General features: G+C 45.3%; 1 protein-coding gene across 1 annotated transcript in view; it reads right to left on the reverse strand.

The window, feature by feature from the left end:
• Positions 1 to 4,924: 4,924 nt before the first annotated feature.
• EFHD1 (EF-hand domain family member D1) overlaps positions 4,925 to 18,970 on the reverse strand; it is a 37,520-nt gene continuing 23,474 nt past the window's right edge. The window contains exons 3-4 of the mRNA XM_036911928.2: positions 14,885 to 15,019; positions 4,925 to 6,240 (exon numbers count right to left, since the gene is read on the reverse strand). Of these exons, the coding sequence (XP_036767823.1) occupies positions 6,106 to 6,240; positions 14,885 to 15,019 (270 nt within the window). The 3' untranslated portion in view covers positions 4,925 to 6,105. The remainder of the gene's footprint in view (positions 6,241 to 14,884; positions 15,020 to 18,970) is intronic.

Below are 18,970 nucleotides of genomic sequence, written 5' to 3' on the forward strand. Positions count from 1 at the left end.
TAACCAGCAACCACAGAAAGGAAAAGTATGGGGCTGAGGCAGGCTTTAGGGAGGCCAGGGCAGCCGTAGACAGAGAAGTGGGAAGTAGGATCAGACTGGACGCAGGGGGCAGTCTCAGAACAGAGGGAGGAGGAGGACCAGCAATGCCAAGTCTGCAGATTTATCGAGGAGTCTGGGGCTGGGGAAACAGCCATTGAATTGGTGACTGGAAGTGTCTGCAGAGCGGGGAGTTCAGAGGTTGGGACAAGAGCAGGTGATGAGGAAGGGAGGATGCCAAAGTTTGAAAGTGGAAGAGAAGGGAAGATGGGTTCCTTAGCAGAGAGGACAGTAGCCCCCCTGAGACTGAAACTATATGTGAGAGTGTTGGGCCCACAGATTAAATTAAAGAGAAAACCCTAACGAGAGAGTGTGGGCAGATACCAAGCCAGAGAGCTGAGCAGACATCAAGGCGAGACTGCTCACATGATGACTCTGGAAACAGATCCACCTTTATGTTTGAAAATACTTCTTATTATAAAAGTACTTGCACATTTTAAATTATTTTCTCATTTCCAACCTCCTGAGGGCACAGTGGTTGCCTTCAAGTCCACATGGTCTCTGACCTCATGCAGCTTAGTCTACATGAGCAGAGACACAGCTTTTCTCTCTCATGTAAAACAAACAGGACACCTGAGCATTAGTATGCGTGCTGCTGTGCTCCTGGCCTTTTTCCAAGAAACGATATGCCTTGGTCCTCTGCACTTTTTAGATGACTGCCTAGCTGTGTTCATTTACATGGTTGCAACAAAATGTACTTAATCAACCCCTGCTGATAGAAATCCTGATTATTTCCAGCATTTTGCTATTACAAACAAAGCAGTTATGAATATCCCTTTAAATATACCTTTGCTCATGTTTATATTTACCTATAGGCTGCATTTCCAGAAGTAAAATCCCTGTCAAAGCTCATGAGAGTCTCTGCAGTAGACATCTGCCACTCTTTCCCGACTGCTCTGTATCTGAAATACTTTCCCATGTTTGGGGGAAACAAGAATCTTGGTGAGGAGCGGCTCTCACTTGCCTATACAGAAGACAAACACCCCAGACACTAACCTCTCCCACTCCAACATGTGGGCACATGGTTGAGCTCAACCTCAGACTCTGGATCGGGAGTAAGGGCCTGGAGAAGCAAGACACCCCAAAGTCCTGTTCAGCCAGGGCAGTGGCACCATGCCACTAGTTCCTAGGGTGTGCTTTGGGTGTAGTCCCAGCAGCCTGACCTCCTGCCTCTTCCCCAGTTTTGCTAGTGATCTTGTGAGTGCCTCGATGTCTTATCAATCAGTGCAGCTTAGATTCTGTTACTTGCAGTTATGAACCCTGACAGATTCTTCAGTAGCCAGACTCCAAGATGGCTCCCAGTGATTCTTGCCAGTCAGGCTAATCTGGGTAAACAGTAGGATATTGAGGAGATGATAGAGCGTGATTTCTGAAGCTAGGTCCAAAAGTGCATTGTGGCTTACACCTCTCTTATATCACTTGTTTTGAGAGAGACCAGCTGCCATGTTGTCAGGACACTCAAGCAGCGCAATGGAGAGGTTCCTGTGACAAGTGACTGAGGCCTCTTGCCAACAGTCAACACCAACTTGCGAACCACATGGATGAATTGCCTGGCATGTGGATCCTCCATGCCCAGTCAAACCTTCCAGTGACTGCAGCCCCACTGACATTTTGCAGCCTTGCAAGAGACCCTGAGCTAGAATCACCCAGCTAAACTGCTTCTGAATTCCTGACCCTCAGAAACTGTGCAAGATAATAAATGTTAATTATTGTTTTAGCCACTAAGTTATAGGATGATTTGTTAAAGCAAAAATAAGTCACTAATACAGATGCAATTTTTAATTTTAATAGTCTACCAAATTGCCCTTCAAAAGAGCAGCAGCCATTTGCACTCTCACCAACACCACGGAACAGAGTGCCAAAGGGGTTGGTTGGTTTCAGAGCAGGAAGGAGAGGAGCAGAAACACTGATCCTGATAGGACCCCACCCTTAGCTCCTCTCTAAAGTGTGTGATCCTAAGGTGCCCTCTAACACCCCGTCACCACCAAAGGCCCCAGAGGATGGCCATGGAACCCGTTGTTCTTATACAGTCAGGCCAGTGTACAGGGACGGGGCCAGAATCTGGCCTGCTGGGCAGGCAGGATCAGCATGCAGAAATCTGAGCAGGGACAAGGCCACTGATGTTGGGTCACACGATCAGGCCGGGCTCAGCAAGTGCCAGTTACAAGGGGTGTGGCAGGCAGATTGGTGGACTCTCTGGGTGGGAAAGGGTTCTGGAAAGAACGGAGAAGCTGAGTAGGCGGGCATCTGTGCTTGGGGCCAAGCTAGTGGATTTCTTGAGCATTTCCGGGCCATCCTGGCCTGGCATCCCTTGCATGTGACTTCAGAGACCCAGGGCTCAGGAGGAGACAGAACTGCAGCAGTGGGGGATGGAAGGCAGAGAGGGGACTGCTATGCCCTGAGCACTAAATATATGCCAGGCATGGAATCTTCCACGTGGAACATCCCCATTTTACAGACGAGGAAACTGAGGCTTGGTGAGGCTGTTACTAGCTTAGTGTCTGAGTTCAAATCCCTAGTGTCTGACACACAACCTCCAGGACAGAGACACAGCTGATTTATTTGTTTGTTTTCCCAGTTGATCGGTTAAGGAGTGCATTTGGCGAGTAGACACCCATCACTTTTTCCAGTGAGAAAGATGACCCCCACAATCCTCACTCTCAGAGCTGTCCCCTCAGGTCATGTTCTTAGAACGTCCCCAAGCCAATGTTAGTGGCCCTCCCTTGCCCATGTCTCTCTGATCCTACAAAACTGGAACATCCTTATGAAACAAACACACAAGGGGTGCCAGTCAGGTGCCGGGCAGCATGCTGGACCTATAACTGGTAAGGCAGAGTCCCTGCTCCTCAAAGAGTTTATCATCCAATAGAGGAGGAAGAGAAGGCAAGAGAAGGATCCTGGACAATGCCATAGGACGACCACAGAGAAAAACTCCGGAGAGATGGGAACCCTGAGAAGAGCACCTCACTAGCCAGGGAGCATCAAGCAAGCCTCGTGAGGATAATCTCTGAGCTGAGTCATAAACAATGAGAAGCAGTTTGCTCAGGGGAAGGCAGGAGTGAGTGCTGGGCCAGGAAAGAGCCTGCGCAGAGCCTGGAGGTGTTGTATTCCTCAGCACTGCCAGGTACCGCACACACCTGCAGGGTACTATTCGGGAGGAGAGAAGGGTGGGCACAGGGGCAAGGGATGGGGCAGAAATGGTGAGCAAGGGCAGATCCTGGAAGTGGGGAACCAAACATTGAAGGGGAGACATTATAAACAGCTTGCAGCTTATACATTATCTAGCTGCCAGCAGACAATTAGAGCAAAATAACAAGGTCAGGTAAACTGGTAGGGGGCCTCTTTAGAGAGCGGGAAGGAACCATGAAGGCCATGGCCTCGGAGATGGAGGACGGCGGCTATAGGTACAAGACATAAAGGGAGCAGTATCTATAGGACCTGGTGACCAAGAGCTGGCAAAGGGGTCCTATCCCTGGTCTTTGTAGCTACATGACCCAGTATTTGTACTTTCTCGTCTTCAGTCCTTTTGTGTTATCCCCTATCATTTACAATCAAGAGATTTTAGTTCTTACGTGGGCCTTGTTGTTCAGAGGTAAATGGATGTTTGGAGTAGTTACACTGTTGTCCCTATTCCCTCTTTCTTTTTTCTTTTCTTGTTAGTAGACTTTACTCATTAGAGCAGTTTTAGGTTTACAAAAAAACTTAGCAGAAAGTAGAGTTCCCATATACCTCTGCCCACCCCACCCCTCCAGTTTCTTGTCACAAATATCTTGCATTAGTGTGGTCCATCTGTTATAATTAATATGCTCGTGGTGATACATTATTAATAAAGCCCAGTCTACTGTTAGGGTCCTCTTTGTCACACATTCTATGATTTCGACAAATCTATGACCATTATACTATCATACACTGAGCTTCACTGCTCTAGAAATCCCGTGCTCCACCTGTTCACCCCTCTTCCCCCCTCCTCCCAACCCTGGACCTTTTTGCTGTCCTCCTAGTCTTTTTGCCTTTTTCAGGATGTCATATTGTTGAAATCATATAGAATGTAACCTTTCCATATGGCTTCCTTCCCTTGGCAGTATGCATTTAAGTTTCCTTTGTGTCTTTTTGTGACTTGATAGCTCATTTCTTTTTATCACTTAATACTATTTTAATTGGAATTAATACTCCATCATGTGGAGTACCAGTTTGTTTATCCATTCACCTATTGAAGGACATCTTGGTTGCTTCCAAGTTTTGGCCGTTAAGAATAAAGCTGCTATAAACATTTATGGGCAGGTTTTTGTGGACAAAGGTTCTCAGTTCATTTAGATAAATACCAAGAAGCACACTTGCCAGATCATAAATGGCAAGAGTCTCTCTATTCCTTTTTCATGTCCAATTCATCCGGTTGGGAATTGAAGGATGACCCTACTTGGAAAAATGATGCCTGAAAACCACTAAGTGTTGGGTTTGTGCAGAAACAGAAATGACCCTCCTTGGGGAGCTAAGGGTGTTCTCTTAGGACAGGGGTTCTTACCCAGATCCCATAAATACACTGGAATGATACTCGGGAGGGGAAGGTTGTTGGCCCTCTTCACCTTCAAGGAGTCTAGAAAGAGAAATTAAGCTACAGATTTTGCCTGTGGCTGAAGAATCTTCAGGGACGGGAAGACAGGCTCAGTGCTGAGAATGCCCCAGAGTGAAGACCAGCCCTCTGGCTGCCACTTCCAGCTCTACTTCAGGGACTCGGTGTCAAACAGCAGCCTGGGCTGGATGTGGACCCCACGAAAAAAGCACTCGTATCTCTCCCCCAACTCAAAGAAGACTAGAAGACACATTAACGTGATGGCAAAATCCATTTGCACTGTTTATTTAAAAAGAAAACAGCTGTAAGGTAGAAATGCAGACATTTTCTTTATTGTAAATCAGTTATGAAAGAGAAGTAATAAATGTGATGTTCGGAATTATTTTTAAAAATGCAACAAATCCCTGCCTGGTATTTGCGAACAATCCCAAGAACGCACAGTAACAATGTGCGCTGGGAGTGAGAATAGCTTCACTTCACCTTGGAGCAGATTCTTGAAACTGGCCAGCCAATGATGATGGCCATGAATTTTGGGATTTTGAAAGGCTCTGGATTTGCCACTTGGGACTGTCAGGGGACAACTATAATATAATTTGCATAGACTAAGGGTTAACAGGAATTCTACTCATTAATGTCACTTCTAATTATTCTTTCACTCTTGCAGTTAATTAAGTAGCATAGTATTTAAGAGTACAAAGAAAGGCTGAAAGGGGAAGACATGAGTGGAGGGGGATAGAGAGGGTGGGCCTGGGCGGGATACTGAGAGAACAGGAGAAAGGTCATGGGAAGGAACAGGACTGCAGCTTTTACTATTGTGCATCTTCCCTGCGGCATGGCGTGCCCCCTGTTGGAGAGGGGACGGGCAGCGGTCCGGCCTGGCCTGTCTTAACCCTCACCATCATCCAAGGACAGAAGAAGATGCAAAAGCAGCTGGCAGATCAGACTCAGATGGGAACAGGGAAGCTGGACGGGAAACAAAGGGGCGGGGACGTGAAAGGGGGCGGTGAAGAGGAGGACTACCTAAGAAGATGGGCGACATCAACGTCCTAGCCCCCCGGGGACTGTCTCCTCTGAGGACCACCAAAGGAGCATCTGTACGAATTAACACAACAGACCTCACTCTTTGAAGTGGCACAGGAAGGGGACAAGGACAAAGGGACAGGTTGCTAAGCAGAGGCACGATCTGGCTACAGAGTGAGGAGGGAAGGAAAGACAGACAGGCAAGAGGGGCAGTTGGCCCATCCCAGGACCCTCCGGAAGGGGCTCCCAAACAGGGATGAGAGCCACCCCTGCCACCCCATGAGGCTAAGGAGTTTGCATTGGGTGGTGGGTCTGGAGGCTGGTTGGGGCAAGGGACCAGCAGGGGTGGGGATGCTCAGCCAGCTCTCCCTGGGGGGACTCTGTGAGGCACAGCTGTGGGTGGAGGTCAAGATTACTGACTATGTACTGAAAGCAGCCTTGAGCTCCCGGAAAGCCGCCTGGCGGAGCCTCCTCTTCTCCTCCTCCTGTTTCCGCTCTTCTTGCTCTGCTTTTAGCTCTGCTTCAAACTTACTGGCAGAGGACAAAGCTTGGACCTGCAGAGAAAGAGCAAAAACAGATCAGCGGAGTGAGGAACGGATAGAGAAACTGGGAGACAGAGCAGCCCATCAAACAACTAGTTGTCTGACGCCATGGGACAGAGCACGTGGCAAATACTCTTCCCTTTGGTCTTCAGAAGTTTGCTTTCTGTCAGTGAGGACACCATCACTATTTGCTGCCCTGTCACCTATGCCCCAGCCACTGGGTGGCCTTTCCACGTCAGTCCTTTTTCAGGGTACTGTGTAACACTGGAGGTATAGAGAAGGTCTTCTATACCCACCCACCCCCTCCACCCCACCCCCCCGTGTACTTTCTACCTTTAACTTCACAATAACATTGTTTCATTCTAGGCAGGAAAATGCAAAAACACAAACAAAATGAACTTCCGGCTGGGATTTATATTAGGATTGTACCAAGTGGCCTGTGGCAAAGGGATATCTTTATAATACACAGTTTTCCCTGCATGCCTCCGTTTTTATTCAATATTGCTTTTATGTTACCCACTACAATTTTCAGTTTTCTCTAAACTGATCCTCCCAAGTTTACTTCCAAATATTACGTTTTTGTTAGTGTCATAAATGGGATTTGGTGCCATTATTTTAAAACCTAAATTACCTTCAATAACACCATTATCAGATAAATCCATCTTAAAATCCTCTATTCTAGAGCTGATGTCTCTCCACATCTCATCAGTTTGGTCAAATTTCCAAATGCACCTGGTGTGTACCTTACTTTAATAAAGACAGCTAAATAGCTCTCCTAAGTCGCTGTTCCAATTTACACCCCCACCATCAGGGGCTGCAGGTATTCATTTCCCCATAACCTCGCCAACATTTATTGGTAACCTCTTTCCTGTTTGCCAATCTGACAGGCAGGCAAAAAAAAAAAAAAAATTGGCACCTTCTTTTATTTCCTCTTTGGCAAATTACCCATTTGTATCCTTTGTCCATTTTTCCTTTCAGCTGGAGAGGTTTTTTAAAATTTAATTTAACAATTCTTTCCATAATTCAGGTTTAGTTCCTTGCTATATGTTTGTCAGTTACTTTCTCCCAGGATTTGGTCTTTTTTTCAAGGTATCTTGGGCCACACACACTTAAATTTTGAGGTAATCAAATTTTTTGGCCATATCCTTTCTCCCTTTTGTCTTTTATGTAACGTTTAGGAAGGTGTTCTATAGACGGTGAAGCACAGAAAAGACAAGTAGTGACTCTGTGGCATCTTACTACATTGACGGACAGTGACTTCGACGGGGCATGGGAGGACTTGATAATATAGGTGAATCAGTAACCACTATGTTTTTCATGTGAAACCTTCATGACACTGTATATCAATGATGCCTTAATTTAAAAAAAGGTCTTCTCTACCCCAGTGTTCTAAACCCATTTTCCTGTGTTTTCTTCCAATACTTTTATGATTTTATTTCCCCATTCAGGTCTTTAAGTCACCTGCAATTTATTTTAGTGAGGGACTCTACTTCATTGTCCTAAGGGGAGGGGAAATTGTCTTGACTTCATTTATAGAATAGCCCATTATTTTCCCACTGATTCAAAATTTTTCTTTTTCATATACTAATTTCCTAAATGAAGGAGATCTGCTTTTACTATTTTCCATCCTATCCCACTAACTGGTTTGTTTATTCCTGTATCTACACCATTACTTATTTAATATTACTGCTTATAGAATGTCTTGATACTTATAGGGAAAGCAAATATTCTCTTATGCTTAAAAAGCATATTGTTTTCTTATTTTTAAATATGTCATTAGGAGTGAGTACTGAACTTCACCATAGGTCTTTGAAACATCTAACTGAAATGATCACATTTTTTTAATCAGTGATATGAGTACAGTGTATTTTTAAAATTATCCAGTCTTAACATAAATTTCAAATGTTATAATCATATTCCATTTCCTAATATTTCAAGAGCCTTACAGCTATATTCATTAGATTGATTTTTTTTTCTTACATTATTTTTATCTGATTTTGTTGTCAAAATCATCAAGGCTTTAGAGAATGAGATGTAATCTTTTTCAATGTTTGAATTATTTTATAACATTGAAAAAAACATGTAACATTGAAGAATTAATCCCTAAATTCCTCAATACTTAGAAAATTGCTTTCTTGAACAGGGAGAAGGTTGGGCAGAGTTGTTAACTTCAAAATGTCTTTATAATTCATGTTTTCTAATTATTGTCTCAAGTCTGTAACAAAACATTCCCGTCATTGAGTCTTTAATGATATGAAATATGTCATAATTGCTTATTGTTTTTAGCTAGTCTGTTCCTGTGTCCATCACCTTCTCTGGGTTTTTCCTCGGTTCTCTATCACTAGCTTCCTCTTCTGGGCAGCTCCTTAATACATTCTCTGCTTCACCCATCATTTCTCTACAGTGTCATGACTGAAATTTACCACTTCCTACAATTGCTCTTCATCCTGACTTTTATTTCCTTACATATTTTGTAGCACAATGCAGATTCGCATATCTCAATGAAAAATCACCTTTTTCCAAATTCTCCCTGCATTCCATAGGGGTCCATTTCCGAGAACAGAACACCTTTGAGAATTAATAGGACATGTTGTGTTTTTACTCTTTCCAAATTGGAGTCCTTAGAGGTAGGGGCTAGGGAATTGTTTTCCACACTTCTCAGGTGTTCCTGGGGCACCTGAGGCCCCGCCCTGGCCGCACAGCTCCCCGCTGTCCTCTGGGCCAGCAGTTCTCAGCCCTGCTCCTACACTAGAGTCCCCTAGGGTTGATTTAATTGCCTAGAGAGGGCCTGGCCTGTGCTACTCCTACTACCCGGGCCCAGACTTGGGATGAAATTCTGAATGGTGGGTCCCCTTCTCTGGCCCCTGTCCCTCTCCCCCTCACCTGCTCTTTCCTGACTATGGCAAGAAGTCCAAGTTGGAGTTTGCGATACATGCAGCTCCTCAAGTGTCCACTGCGGCTGTAGAACCTACAACATGGGTTCCAGCTTCCAGTCCCTGGTGTGTTGGCCTCATCCTGGTTTACTTTTCAAACCAGAAACGGACACCTGGCGATCTCTGCAGCCACCTGTCACAGTCCCTCCCGCTCCCAGGACCTGCACTTCTGACACACCTCACCTCTCCCCCTCAGCCCAAGTCCCACCCCTGGAGCAAGGAGTCTGTCTGCTCCTACTTGCAGGCTGAGGATACATTTTTCTTTAGACCTTACACAAGGACGGTGGTGCGTGGATCCACTGGGAGGTGAGGATTTCCGGCTTGGGCTCACCGCCCGCTTCACGGATCCTGCCACTTTCAGCAGCCCATCTCCTCCTCATCATTTAGAAACACGGAGGAATGCAGTCCTTCCTCTCGGGACTCCTCTCCCACCTGCTGCTTTGCCCCTTTCCCTGTGCTTCAGGGTGGGCGAGAAATGAGATCCCAGCCATGTCTTTCAACATCTCTAGGCCCAGAGGTGCGCTGGGGCTGCTGGTGCCTGCTTGCAAGCCGAGTGCTTGATTTTCAGGAATTGTGTGGGCTGGTTGTTGAATATAGCCATTATTTAAAATTAAGTTATATAAACTTACAATAATATTAACAATAAAATAAGTACTAGATTATAAAAGTAATAAATACTTATCACTTCTTGGTTATTGTACTACATTTTACTATTGAGGTTATCTAGGTCTATCGTATCTCTCAGGTGGAAATCCTACACAATAGTGTGCTACTGGGAATCTCTCCATCTCCATGTTCAGCGACGTCCCATTGGCAGCTTGAAAGTGACCTGGGTGAGAGTATTTACACCTTGGAAACTAACAAATGTTACAAATTAGGGCTTGACTGATCATCCAGACCATCATTTCTTAAGAAAGTGAAGGAAAAATGTTTAAAATGCAGATTAAACTAAAAAAACATGTAGTATCTGGTTACATTATAAGTAGCTCCAAAAAACTGATAATTTTCTTCTAGTATATGAAAACTATTACCAAATTCAGCAAAGAAGTTGCTCACATCAAGGAATGAAGTTCTGACATATGTCCTTTCACTTTTTTCTTACATATTAACTTAAATTGGCAACCAACATTCATGTTGAAACTACATTCTTTTGTCAGTTGCATCCATAGACTGGCTACAGACACAAGAGTCCAGGAAAAATCAGGAGCCATTCTTTGAGAATCAATAGGCTATGTGGAACTTACAATAAAAGTCGTTACATTTTATTATCTATCAGTTGTGTGCTATGTGTCCTTTATATGAATTTTGTAATAAACTTATGCATGTATATGCAGCCATACTTTGTTCAGAGAGCCAGTTGCTAAACATTTACCAGCAAACCACTGTCTAAGTCTCAGTTTCCTCATCTGTAAAATGGGACACCACCAGCTCCCACCAGTGTTGACATGAGCACTGGATAAGACATGAATCTGCAACACTCAGCAGAGCGTCTGGCCCACCAACAGCACTCATGTTTGTCGACCACCCCACCTGCCCACCATTCCTGCTTAGATCAGGGGGGAGGGACTCCTGCAATCACTTCAGTCGGGGCCCTTCTTCTCCACTATTATAGTCTACCTCTTCTCTCAGTTCTGTGACCTCCAAGTCCTTGTGCCATCAATCACCCCACTCTTTTATCTTCATGTTTCCTTCTTCCTGGACCACTTCCCTGTGACCTAAACACATACTACAATTGTCCTCTCTAGGCAAAAAAAAACACCAAAAGTTCTTCCCTGATCTCAGTAACTCCAGACACCAACCCCACTTTGTCCAGACTTCCTCTGCCAACCTTCTAGACAGAAAAGTCAGCCTTCAGGGCTCTTCCTCCCAGTTCCCACTCACCTCTTACCCTATTGCAATCTGCCCTGTGCATTGAACCTGGCCTCTCCAAAATCCACCAGCCTATTCGCTGGACCCACGACTTCTACTCTGGCCTCATCTGATTTAATCTCTTCTTGAAATTGCTCCTGTCCTCCCAAACAGCCTTTTCTCCAGGGCTTCCTTGTATCTCTAGTTACTTCCATCTCCCAGCCCAGTCTCCATTATGTTCTACCATTGGTCAATCTTCTTTTGTTCTCAGGTTTCAACTTGTACTTTCTGAAAATAGGTTCTGCGGTCTGTGTGGTTGGGTGTCCATGAAGCATCTACTTCTTTCCCTCTTTTTTTCCTGTGAGACACTCCCCTGACACCTGGCCTAAGGCTGACCCCGCCTCTGGGCTCCGCGAGAGAGTCTGACCAGGGTACAGATACTGTCGCTCTTGCCAGTGGTTGGTTTAACAATGGACATATTATGGAAGAGAGTATCCCATGACCCTCCATATCTAGTATTCCTCATTTTCCCCAGTAGCAGAATTACAGCTGGATACATGGATCCCCAGGAAAAAGGCATTTTTCTGTAGCTGCCCATGAAAACAGGTATAGCCAATGTCTGTCCAACATGATGTGAGCAGAAATATTTACAACCAACATTGTACCCTTCAAATGAAAGGGTATGTCTTTCCCGTGCCGAAAGTCCCCTCAGACTTAGCACTGAAACCCAGTTTATAATTTTTACTCCTTAAACTATTCCCAAATTTGGGGGTGGGGTGGGGGTCCTGTCTTGATTTAAAACAGTATCATCAAGCCCTCTCCACACAGCTCTATAAACCTTGTACGTCTTACTTCCCACCTCAATCGCGTGGCCATAAATACAGAGAGCTCTAGGGAGCTTGGGATTCATCCCACATCCTCCCCACCCTCCTTGTCACTACCCTCATTGAACCTACGATTGTCACCAGACATCTGTGGAAGCCTCCGGGAGTCAGCTTCTCCCCAGACAGGTCCATCCTGATAGTGCCTACTGCTGATCACGTCAAGGCCAGCGCCTCAGCTGTGCTTTCCCAGGTAGATCTGGGGGGAGCTTGGGAAGCTGGTCTACACAAAGTTCTGGTGGCCAGCAGGCTGAGGACAGCCTGACCTTCAGGGAGACCAGAGCTCCCCGGGAGACTGCATCTGGTGAGGACAAAGGACAGCCTCCACACACTCCTTACTTCCAGGCCGCGGGGTCTTTGTTCTTGCCCGCCATTCCCACGGCAGGAACGCCTTCCCTTCCTTGATTACAAGGTGAATCCCTATTCATCTTTGAACATCTGTCACAAACGTCAGCTCCTTTATGGCCCTCTCCCAAATTCAAGTGATGATTCCCTCCATTTGTCATTCATGCAGACGTTTATTGAGGGCCATTATGTGCCAGGCACCGTAATTACACAGACAACACACTTACTTGGCCTTTGAATCTGGATGAGGAGGCAGACATACAAACATAACAAGTCCAAAAAATTTTATTGTTATTCTTTTCATCTTTTCTCCTAATTATAAAAATAATACACACACATTATAAAACATTACAAAAATGTAAAAAATAAATCCCTCAGACATAACTATTACTAATATTTATATATACGACTATCCAGGTTGCATTTATATTCAACAAAATTGGGGTTTAAGCATACTGTTTTGCTTAATTCATTCTGCATATCTGTCCACACACAGAGGCAAGCTGCCCCTCATTTTCTGATGGCTACAGGGTGGGCAATGGTGTGGTGTATCACAGTGCACTCAATTCAGTTCTCTGGTAATGGAAGTTTTGTTTGTTCCCAGTTTTTCCCTATTATCACATTGCTGCATGAAACTCGTCTATACGTCCACGTGCACACTGCCCAAGTGCCTCTGAAGGCTAAATTCCAAGAGGCAGAATCCCGGGGGTAAAGGATACAAAATGCCGACAGCAGCCCCAGACAGCTCTCCAACAAGTTGGGTCAGATTCTACTCTTATCCAAAGTGGCCAAGAATGCCTTGAATGGATGAGTTATAATACCACTTCCTCTGTGACAGAGGCACACGGAAGAGGGTGGACTTTCTGGGTCAGGAGAACCAGGGAAAGCAGCTAAGAGGAGGCAACTCTTTAACCTGAGTCTTAAAGAATGAGAAGAATTTTCTAGGAAGAGTAGTTTGGGCGGGGCATTCCAGGCAGAGGAAGGAGCTGGTGCTGAGGCCCACTTGGGAGAAGGCATGGCAGCATTTGAAGAAATGCACACAGGGGTGGATGAAGCAGGAGCAAGGACCAGGGCCAGATTATATAAGGTTGAGAGGCCCTGATAAGACGTTTGCAGAGACTTCATACAGACTTCAACAAGGGCCCTCAGCACGTTGTGCTGTAGCAGTGGCCTGAGACAGTGTCACACTACACTTGTGTCTCAGTCCTAGGCCCCAGCCCAAGGCATCATAAGAGATCTGCAAGCCTGGGCTCAGCTGATAAATGGAGAGGACTCGTCCCACCAGAACTAACCCATCCCTCCTCTCGACCGCCTCTCTATCCAGGCTGAGAATTTGTTTTCCTCAGCCAACCGTGTGTGCGCCCTGGGGAGGGTGAAAGTTTTGTGTGCTTCACCCTTGGGTAGGACTTGTATTCCCAGAGCTTAAAGAGGTGCCCAGCATTGCTGGGGCTGGGCAGAATCAACGTTAGGTCATGAAGGAAGGGCCAACCCACTTTCGGGATTGGGCACCCACGGCTGGTAATTGAAGGCACAGTGAGTGTTGGCCTGTCTCTGAAACGGTCAGATGACAGCAGTAGGAATTCAGGTGTTAGGAATCCACGATTCACAGTTTTCCAATTGTCAGAAAGATGATGAAATCTATCTCCAAGCACCATCACAGAGAAGAGAAATGGAGTCTGGCTTAGGTGTTGAAGCAGCCTGGGAAGTGTCACCAAGGACCCTGGGTCTCTGGGAAAACGCCTGGAATAAGCCAAACTTCAGGAGAAGCTGGCTCCGGCCTCATCTGGAAGGGAGTCCCAGCAGCTCACATCACGAATGCAGTGCTCACCGTGAGCCAGGCACTTGCTAAACACCTTACATATGTGAACTCATTCAGTCCTCTTGACAATCCTATTATTATGGCTTTTGCTCAGATGAGGAAACGAAAGTGCTAAGAGGTAGCAGGGTAAGTAGAGGAGGTGGGAGGTGGAAGGTGGCCCAGGCAGCCTCACCCACTGCTCTCTCCCGCTCTGGTCGTCAGGGATCTGGAAGGCTCTCCTGACCTCTTTCTGCAAGTGTGCTCTGCGGAGATGAAAATGGCAGCACCCAGCCAGGGGCAGGCTCTCAATAAACGTTCAATGACTGGATGCACATGGGAGTGAATGGAAGCCTCCAGAAGGGCTGGGGGACCACACTGGAGATTCTCTCCCAACTCCCAAAACCTTCAAGGGAGCAAATACCGACTGGCTGGAGCTCCGTCCTCTGGCTCCATCACGCACTTGTTTACACCCAGGTGTTTAAATAAGACGTAAGTGCTTAAGATGTGGAGCTAGCTGTTCAGGTAACTCAGCTGTGCTTCAGATGAGGGGACTCTTTAGGAAAGTCTGGATCAAGAGCCATCCTGGGGGCACTGGACCAGCAAGCGCATTTGAGTTGGGAACCAGAGCGGCATATGTTCACCATTTGGTTGTTTTCCATTTGGTTTTTAATTTTCAGATTGCACACAGACACACTCTCATGTCGCTTCAGTCAATCACATGCAATACGGTGACTTAGCCATTGCTGTTGCATTGTCCTGGGTGAGTTAATAACAGAGGCACTGACCAGGAGCCCCTTTTGGGCAGGGTGACAGGAGGCAGTGATTGTCCTGTACAGGAAGGAGGCACTTACCTTGGCTTCAAAGAAGTCCTTGGCACCTTTGACACCCTCCTGGGAAACATCGATCTCAGAGAGCTTTGCCAGCGCCATCAGCCCGCTGTCCTCTTGCAGCTCCCCCACCGCGGCCTTGTGGAAAATGAGCAGGAACTATAAGGGAAAGGTTGATGAGAGTCAGAGATGCCCCCTCAGAGATTTGCAGTCATACCCACTGAGCCCAGCTGGAGTGATTATCACCAGGCCTATGAAACAGGAAATGTGTGCATGGGACCAGTCATTTTTTTGTCCTTACCACAGTCTCAAAAATGAAAACATGCCCATTTTTCACAAAGATATAGGGAAACGGGCACCCTCCTTTTTAGCTGGTGGGAGTGTAAATCCATTCAAACTTTCTGGAGGGCACTGTGGAAATATTTACTAAAAATAAAATGCTTTCACCCTTTCAACCATTCATCTCACTGCTGGGAGTCTATCCCTCAGAAACATTTAGACAATAGTTTAAGAAGCATTATCTTTGGTTTATAAAAACAAAAAACTGGCAACATCCTAGTGTGCAGCCATGACAGAAAAATCCATAGACCTCTATGCACTGTTTTTTAATCCTGAACAATGTAACATTTCTGATGGTTTTTAATCATTCATATTTTCCATTGGTGTCTCATTTTTGCATTAGATTGCTTGCCTCTTTAAGTGTTTTCTAAAAAATCTTAGTAGAACTTGGTATGTTTCAAATACTTTAGTTCTGCCACTTGCTCTTTTTTTCTTAGTAGACTTTACTTTTTTTTCATTTTTTTTCATTTTATCAAATGTACATCACAGTGGTTCAGCGGTCCCCCTCCCCTCCCCCTTGGGAACCACTAGTCACTTCTCAGGGTCTATGAGTCTAATGCTGTTTGGTTCCTTCTATTTCGCTTTGTTTTTATATTCCAAAAATAAGTGAAATCATATGGTATTTGCCTTTCTCCGTCGGGCTTATTTCACTGAGCATAATACCATCTAGATCCATCCATGTTGTTACAAATGGCAGGAATTATTTTCTTTTTATGGTTGAATAATATTCCATTGTGTATATGCACCACATCTTCTTTATCCATCCATCTACTGATGGTCACTTAGGGTGCTTCCATATCCTGGCTATTGCACCACTTGCCTTTTAATTTTGTTTATGGTAATTCTTGACTTTCAAAAATTTTACACAAACTCTATCCATCTTTTGCTTTTTTCCTCACCAGTGCACCAGTGCTATGCTTAAAAACACCTTTCTTACCTTCAAGGTTACAAAAACAACCACCTATGTTTTTGTCCACTGCTTTTATGATTTTGTTAAACATGTAAATATTTAATCTCTGTAATTTATTCTGATCTATCATGTGAGGTTGATCATTAACCTTATTTTCTTCCAAATGGTTAGTTAGTAATTCCCACATCATTTACTGAATAACCCATCTTCTTCCTCTAGATCTAAAATGTGACCTGAATGAATTCATCTTTAAGGCCAACTTGTACTAAGGCCTCCACTGAATACATTTTTAAATAAATAAATAGGGCAAGCTGAAAAGGCAGGTCCCCATCTTTCCATCCTTCTCCCCTAAGGCAGCTTTATGGCTTTTACTTCTCTTCTTTAAAGAATTTTTGTGAATTTATTTGTCAAACAACTGCTATCCAACTTCTATAACTTATCCTTCTATTTGGAAAGAATGTAAAATGGCATATTCCAAGTCATCGCAGAAAGAGGCTTCCCCAGATTTTCAGGTGCTACCTAAAATCCATGTGCCTGAAGGGAAAGCTCGGGTTTTCAGGGTTTCGTTTCATAACCACCTCCGTTAAAGAATGCTTCCCCAAGGGAAAAGAACATTACCTAAAGTAGTGTGAGAGGTCAAACAACTTCAATGGGCTTTCCGAATTCCAACTGGGGTGTCTTTTACTGCCAAGACTCAATCCCTGAGGGAAGAGTGTTTCACTAAGTGAAAATCTCAGCCTCCACTACTGCCTCTCAAAAATACCTTGCTAATAAACCTTTTTTTTTTTTTTAGTTCTTGCTTCGAGGGTCCTAACTCCCCTGTGGACAGCGCCGAATGCAAAGCAGGGGACGACGCTCAGAGACTTGCAGCTGGCCCAGGTCGCTGGGGGTGGCTGGGCTCAGCGTGGCTCCACAGTTGCCACGTTCATCCACCTGCAGCTTCAAACTCTCTCACTAGAGGCCGGCAAAGACTCAGATTGCTGCAGGCTCTCGGAGCCAGAACGCTGGCTCCAAAAAAGTCCTGGAGAACAAGCCTGCTAGGGGGATGAGGCCCCCCGAGAACACGGTGGAGAGCAAGTGGGAGGCGTGGGTTGTGGCTGGGCTCTCTTGGAAGAGACTGAAGTGGCAAAGACTTCAGCCGCTGCAAATGTGAGCCATTTGCAAAGAGAAGGAGGGAAACACCCGTCCCTCTGTCCCTCAGTCCCCTACCCACCCTTAAAACATTTAGTCACAGAACCTCCACCGCCCCCGCGGCTCTATAAGGCAAACACAAAAGAGGTCGCCTCTCTATACCCGGAAGACAGCTTAGGAAAGACAGCACTGCCCCCAGCCTAGCAACAATCAAGCGACCTTGGAGGTTCTCTTCACCCCCAGACTCATTTTTCTCACATCTAGAGGGAAGATGATCATTTACAGGAGGGCTTAAAGTATTCCTCATGGGTCTTTCCCCCAGAGCAGGTCCTGGCCACATGAGCTCCCTCTCGTTCTGCCAGTTCAGCAGATGTCTAAGAGCAGCCCTGTTGTAACTCAGGGGTACCCCCACAGCAGCCAGTTAAAGAAAAGAAAATCCAGCCCAACCTGAAAATCTTCAGCCTTTCATGTAATATGCCAGACATTCCCATTTAATTTTATTATAATCACCAACCCCTGACTGACAATTTCTCCAACTGCCCAGCCTTGTTTGTCTTCCTATTTATAGTCCACAAAGACTGGTATGTTGTGGAGAGTTGGAAAGGGTCCTAGCTGTGACTGTGAGCAAAGGGTGGGGGGAGGGAAGGAGAAGCAGAAAACAAGAAAACAGAGAGAACTAACAAAGCCAAAAAGCAATTTCTGACACAAGCTTAGCAAATGCTTCTGATAAATTTAAGGAAAATTTTAATTTCATGGCTCTGCCCAGTGATGCAAACATTTCTAAAACTAATACAAGTTAGAGCTCTTAGAAAGCAAGTGACAGAAACATACTTGTTGGCTTAGGCAAAAAGGAAGTATTCATTATATAAAAAGGATGTCTCAAAAATCCAAGGGCAAAATACAGTAGCCTGGAAAAGGGCTGGAACCGGGAGAGACGACACTATCATGTCTGATCCACGTGGTGGAAAATCGTGTCCCACATTCAGTTATTCTAGCAGGGACAGCCACCTGCACAGCCAATTCCCAGTACTTCAGCCCCAATTCCAAATTCCAGGATAGCAAATCCAGTTGACTTAGTCTGGACAGGGGTCCATCCATGGCCCAATTGACTACAACCAGGCTCGTGGGCAACCCAGCAGAGGCAGGGCTGCCAGAGATGCACCCTGTAGAGGTGTGGTAGGAGGAGAAAAGGGACCACAGCTCCCAGTACTGAAGGTATCCTGGAAACCCACTACTCATCCTGTGTACAAAACCATTGCACATCTGGCCTTGGAGCAATCGGGCTTGGAGACAGATGTCATGGAGTTAGTGAGGACTACAAAAAAAAGAGAACATTAAGGCTTTGCTGTCTGGCTCCAAAGGAGAATACAATAGAGAGCGCCTGGCATCCAATTCTAGATCACTAGAACTCAATCACTAGTTGTCAATAAGAACTGCTCATTTTGTCCATCCTTACCTTCAACATGTCTGTACACACACATAAACCATAAATGAAAACAATCATATTTCACATACAGTTTGGTAATCGGCTTTTGTCCCTACTTTTTATACTGTCAACATTTGTTCTCTGGTCATCAAACATTGCTGCATCATCATTTTTAATGATTCCATGTATGCCATTTTCTAAAATGCCCCTAATGTGCATGGATTATTTTCATAATTGCAAAAGAAATTGTTCCCTTGTTCACCAGAGAAAAGTAGCAAAATAGTACTTAATGGAGACATACCTC

This window comes from Manis pentadactyla, chromosome 6 (genome assembly GCF_030020395.1).
Source record: "Manis pentadactyla isolate mManPen7 chromosome 6, mManPen7.hap1, whole genome shotgun sequence".
Taxonomy (NCBI): Eukaryota; Metazoa; Chordata; class Mammalia; order Pholidota; family Manidae; genus Manis; species Manis pentadactyla.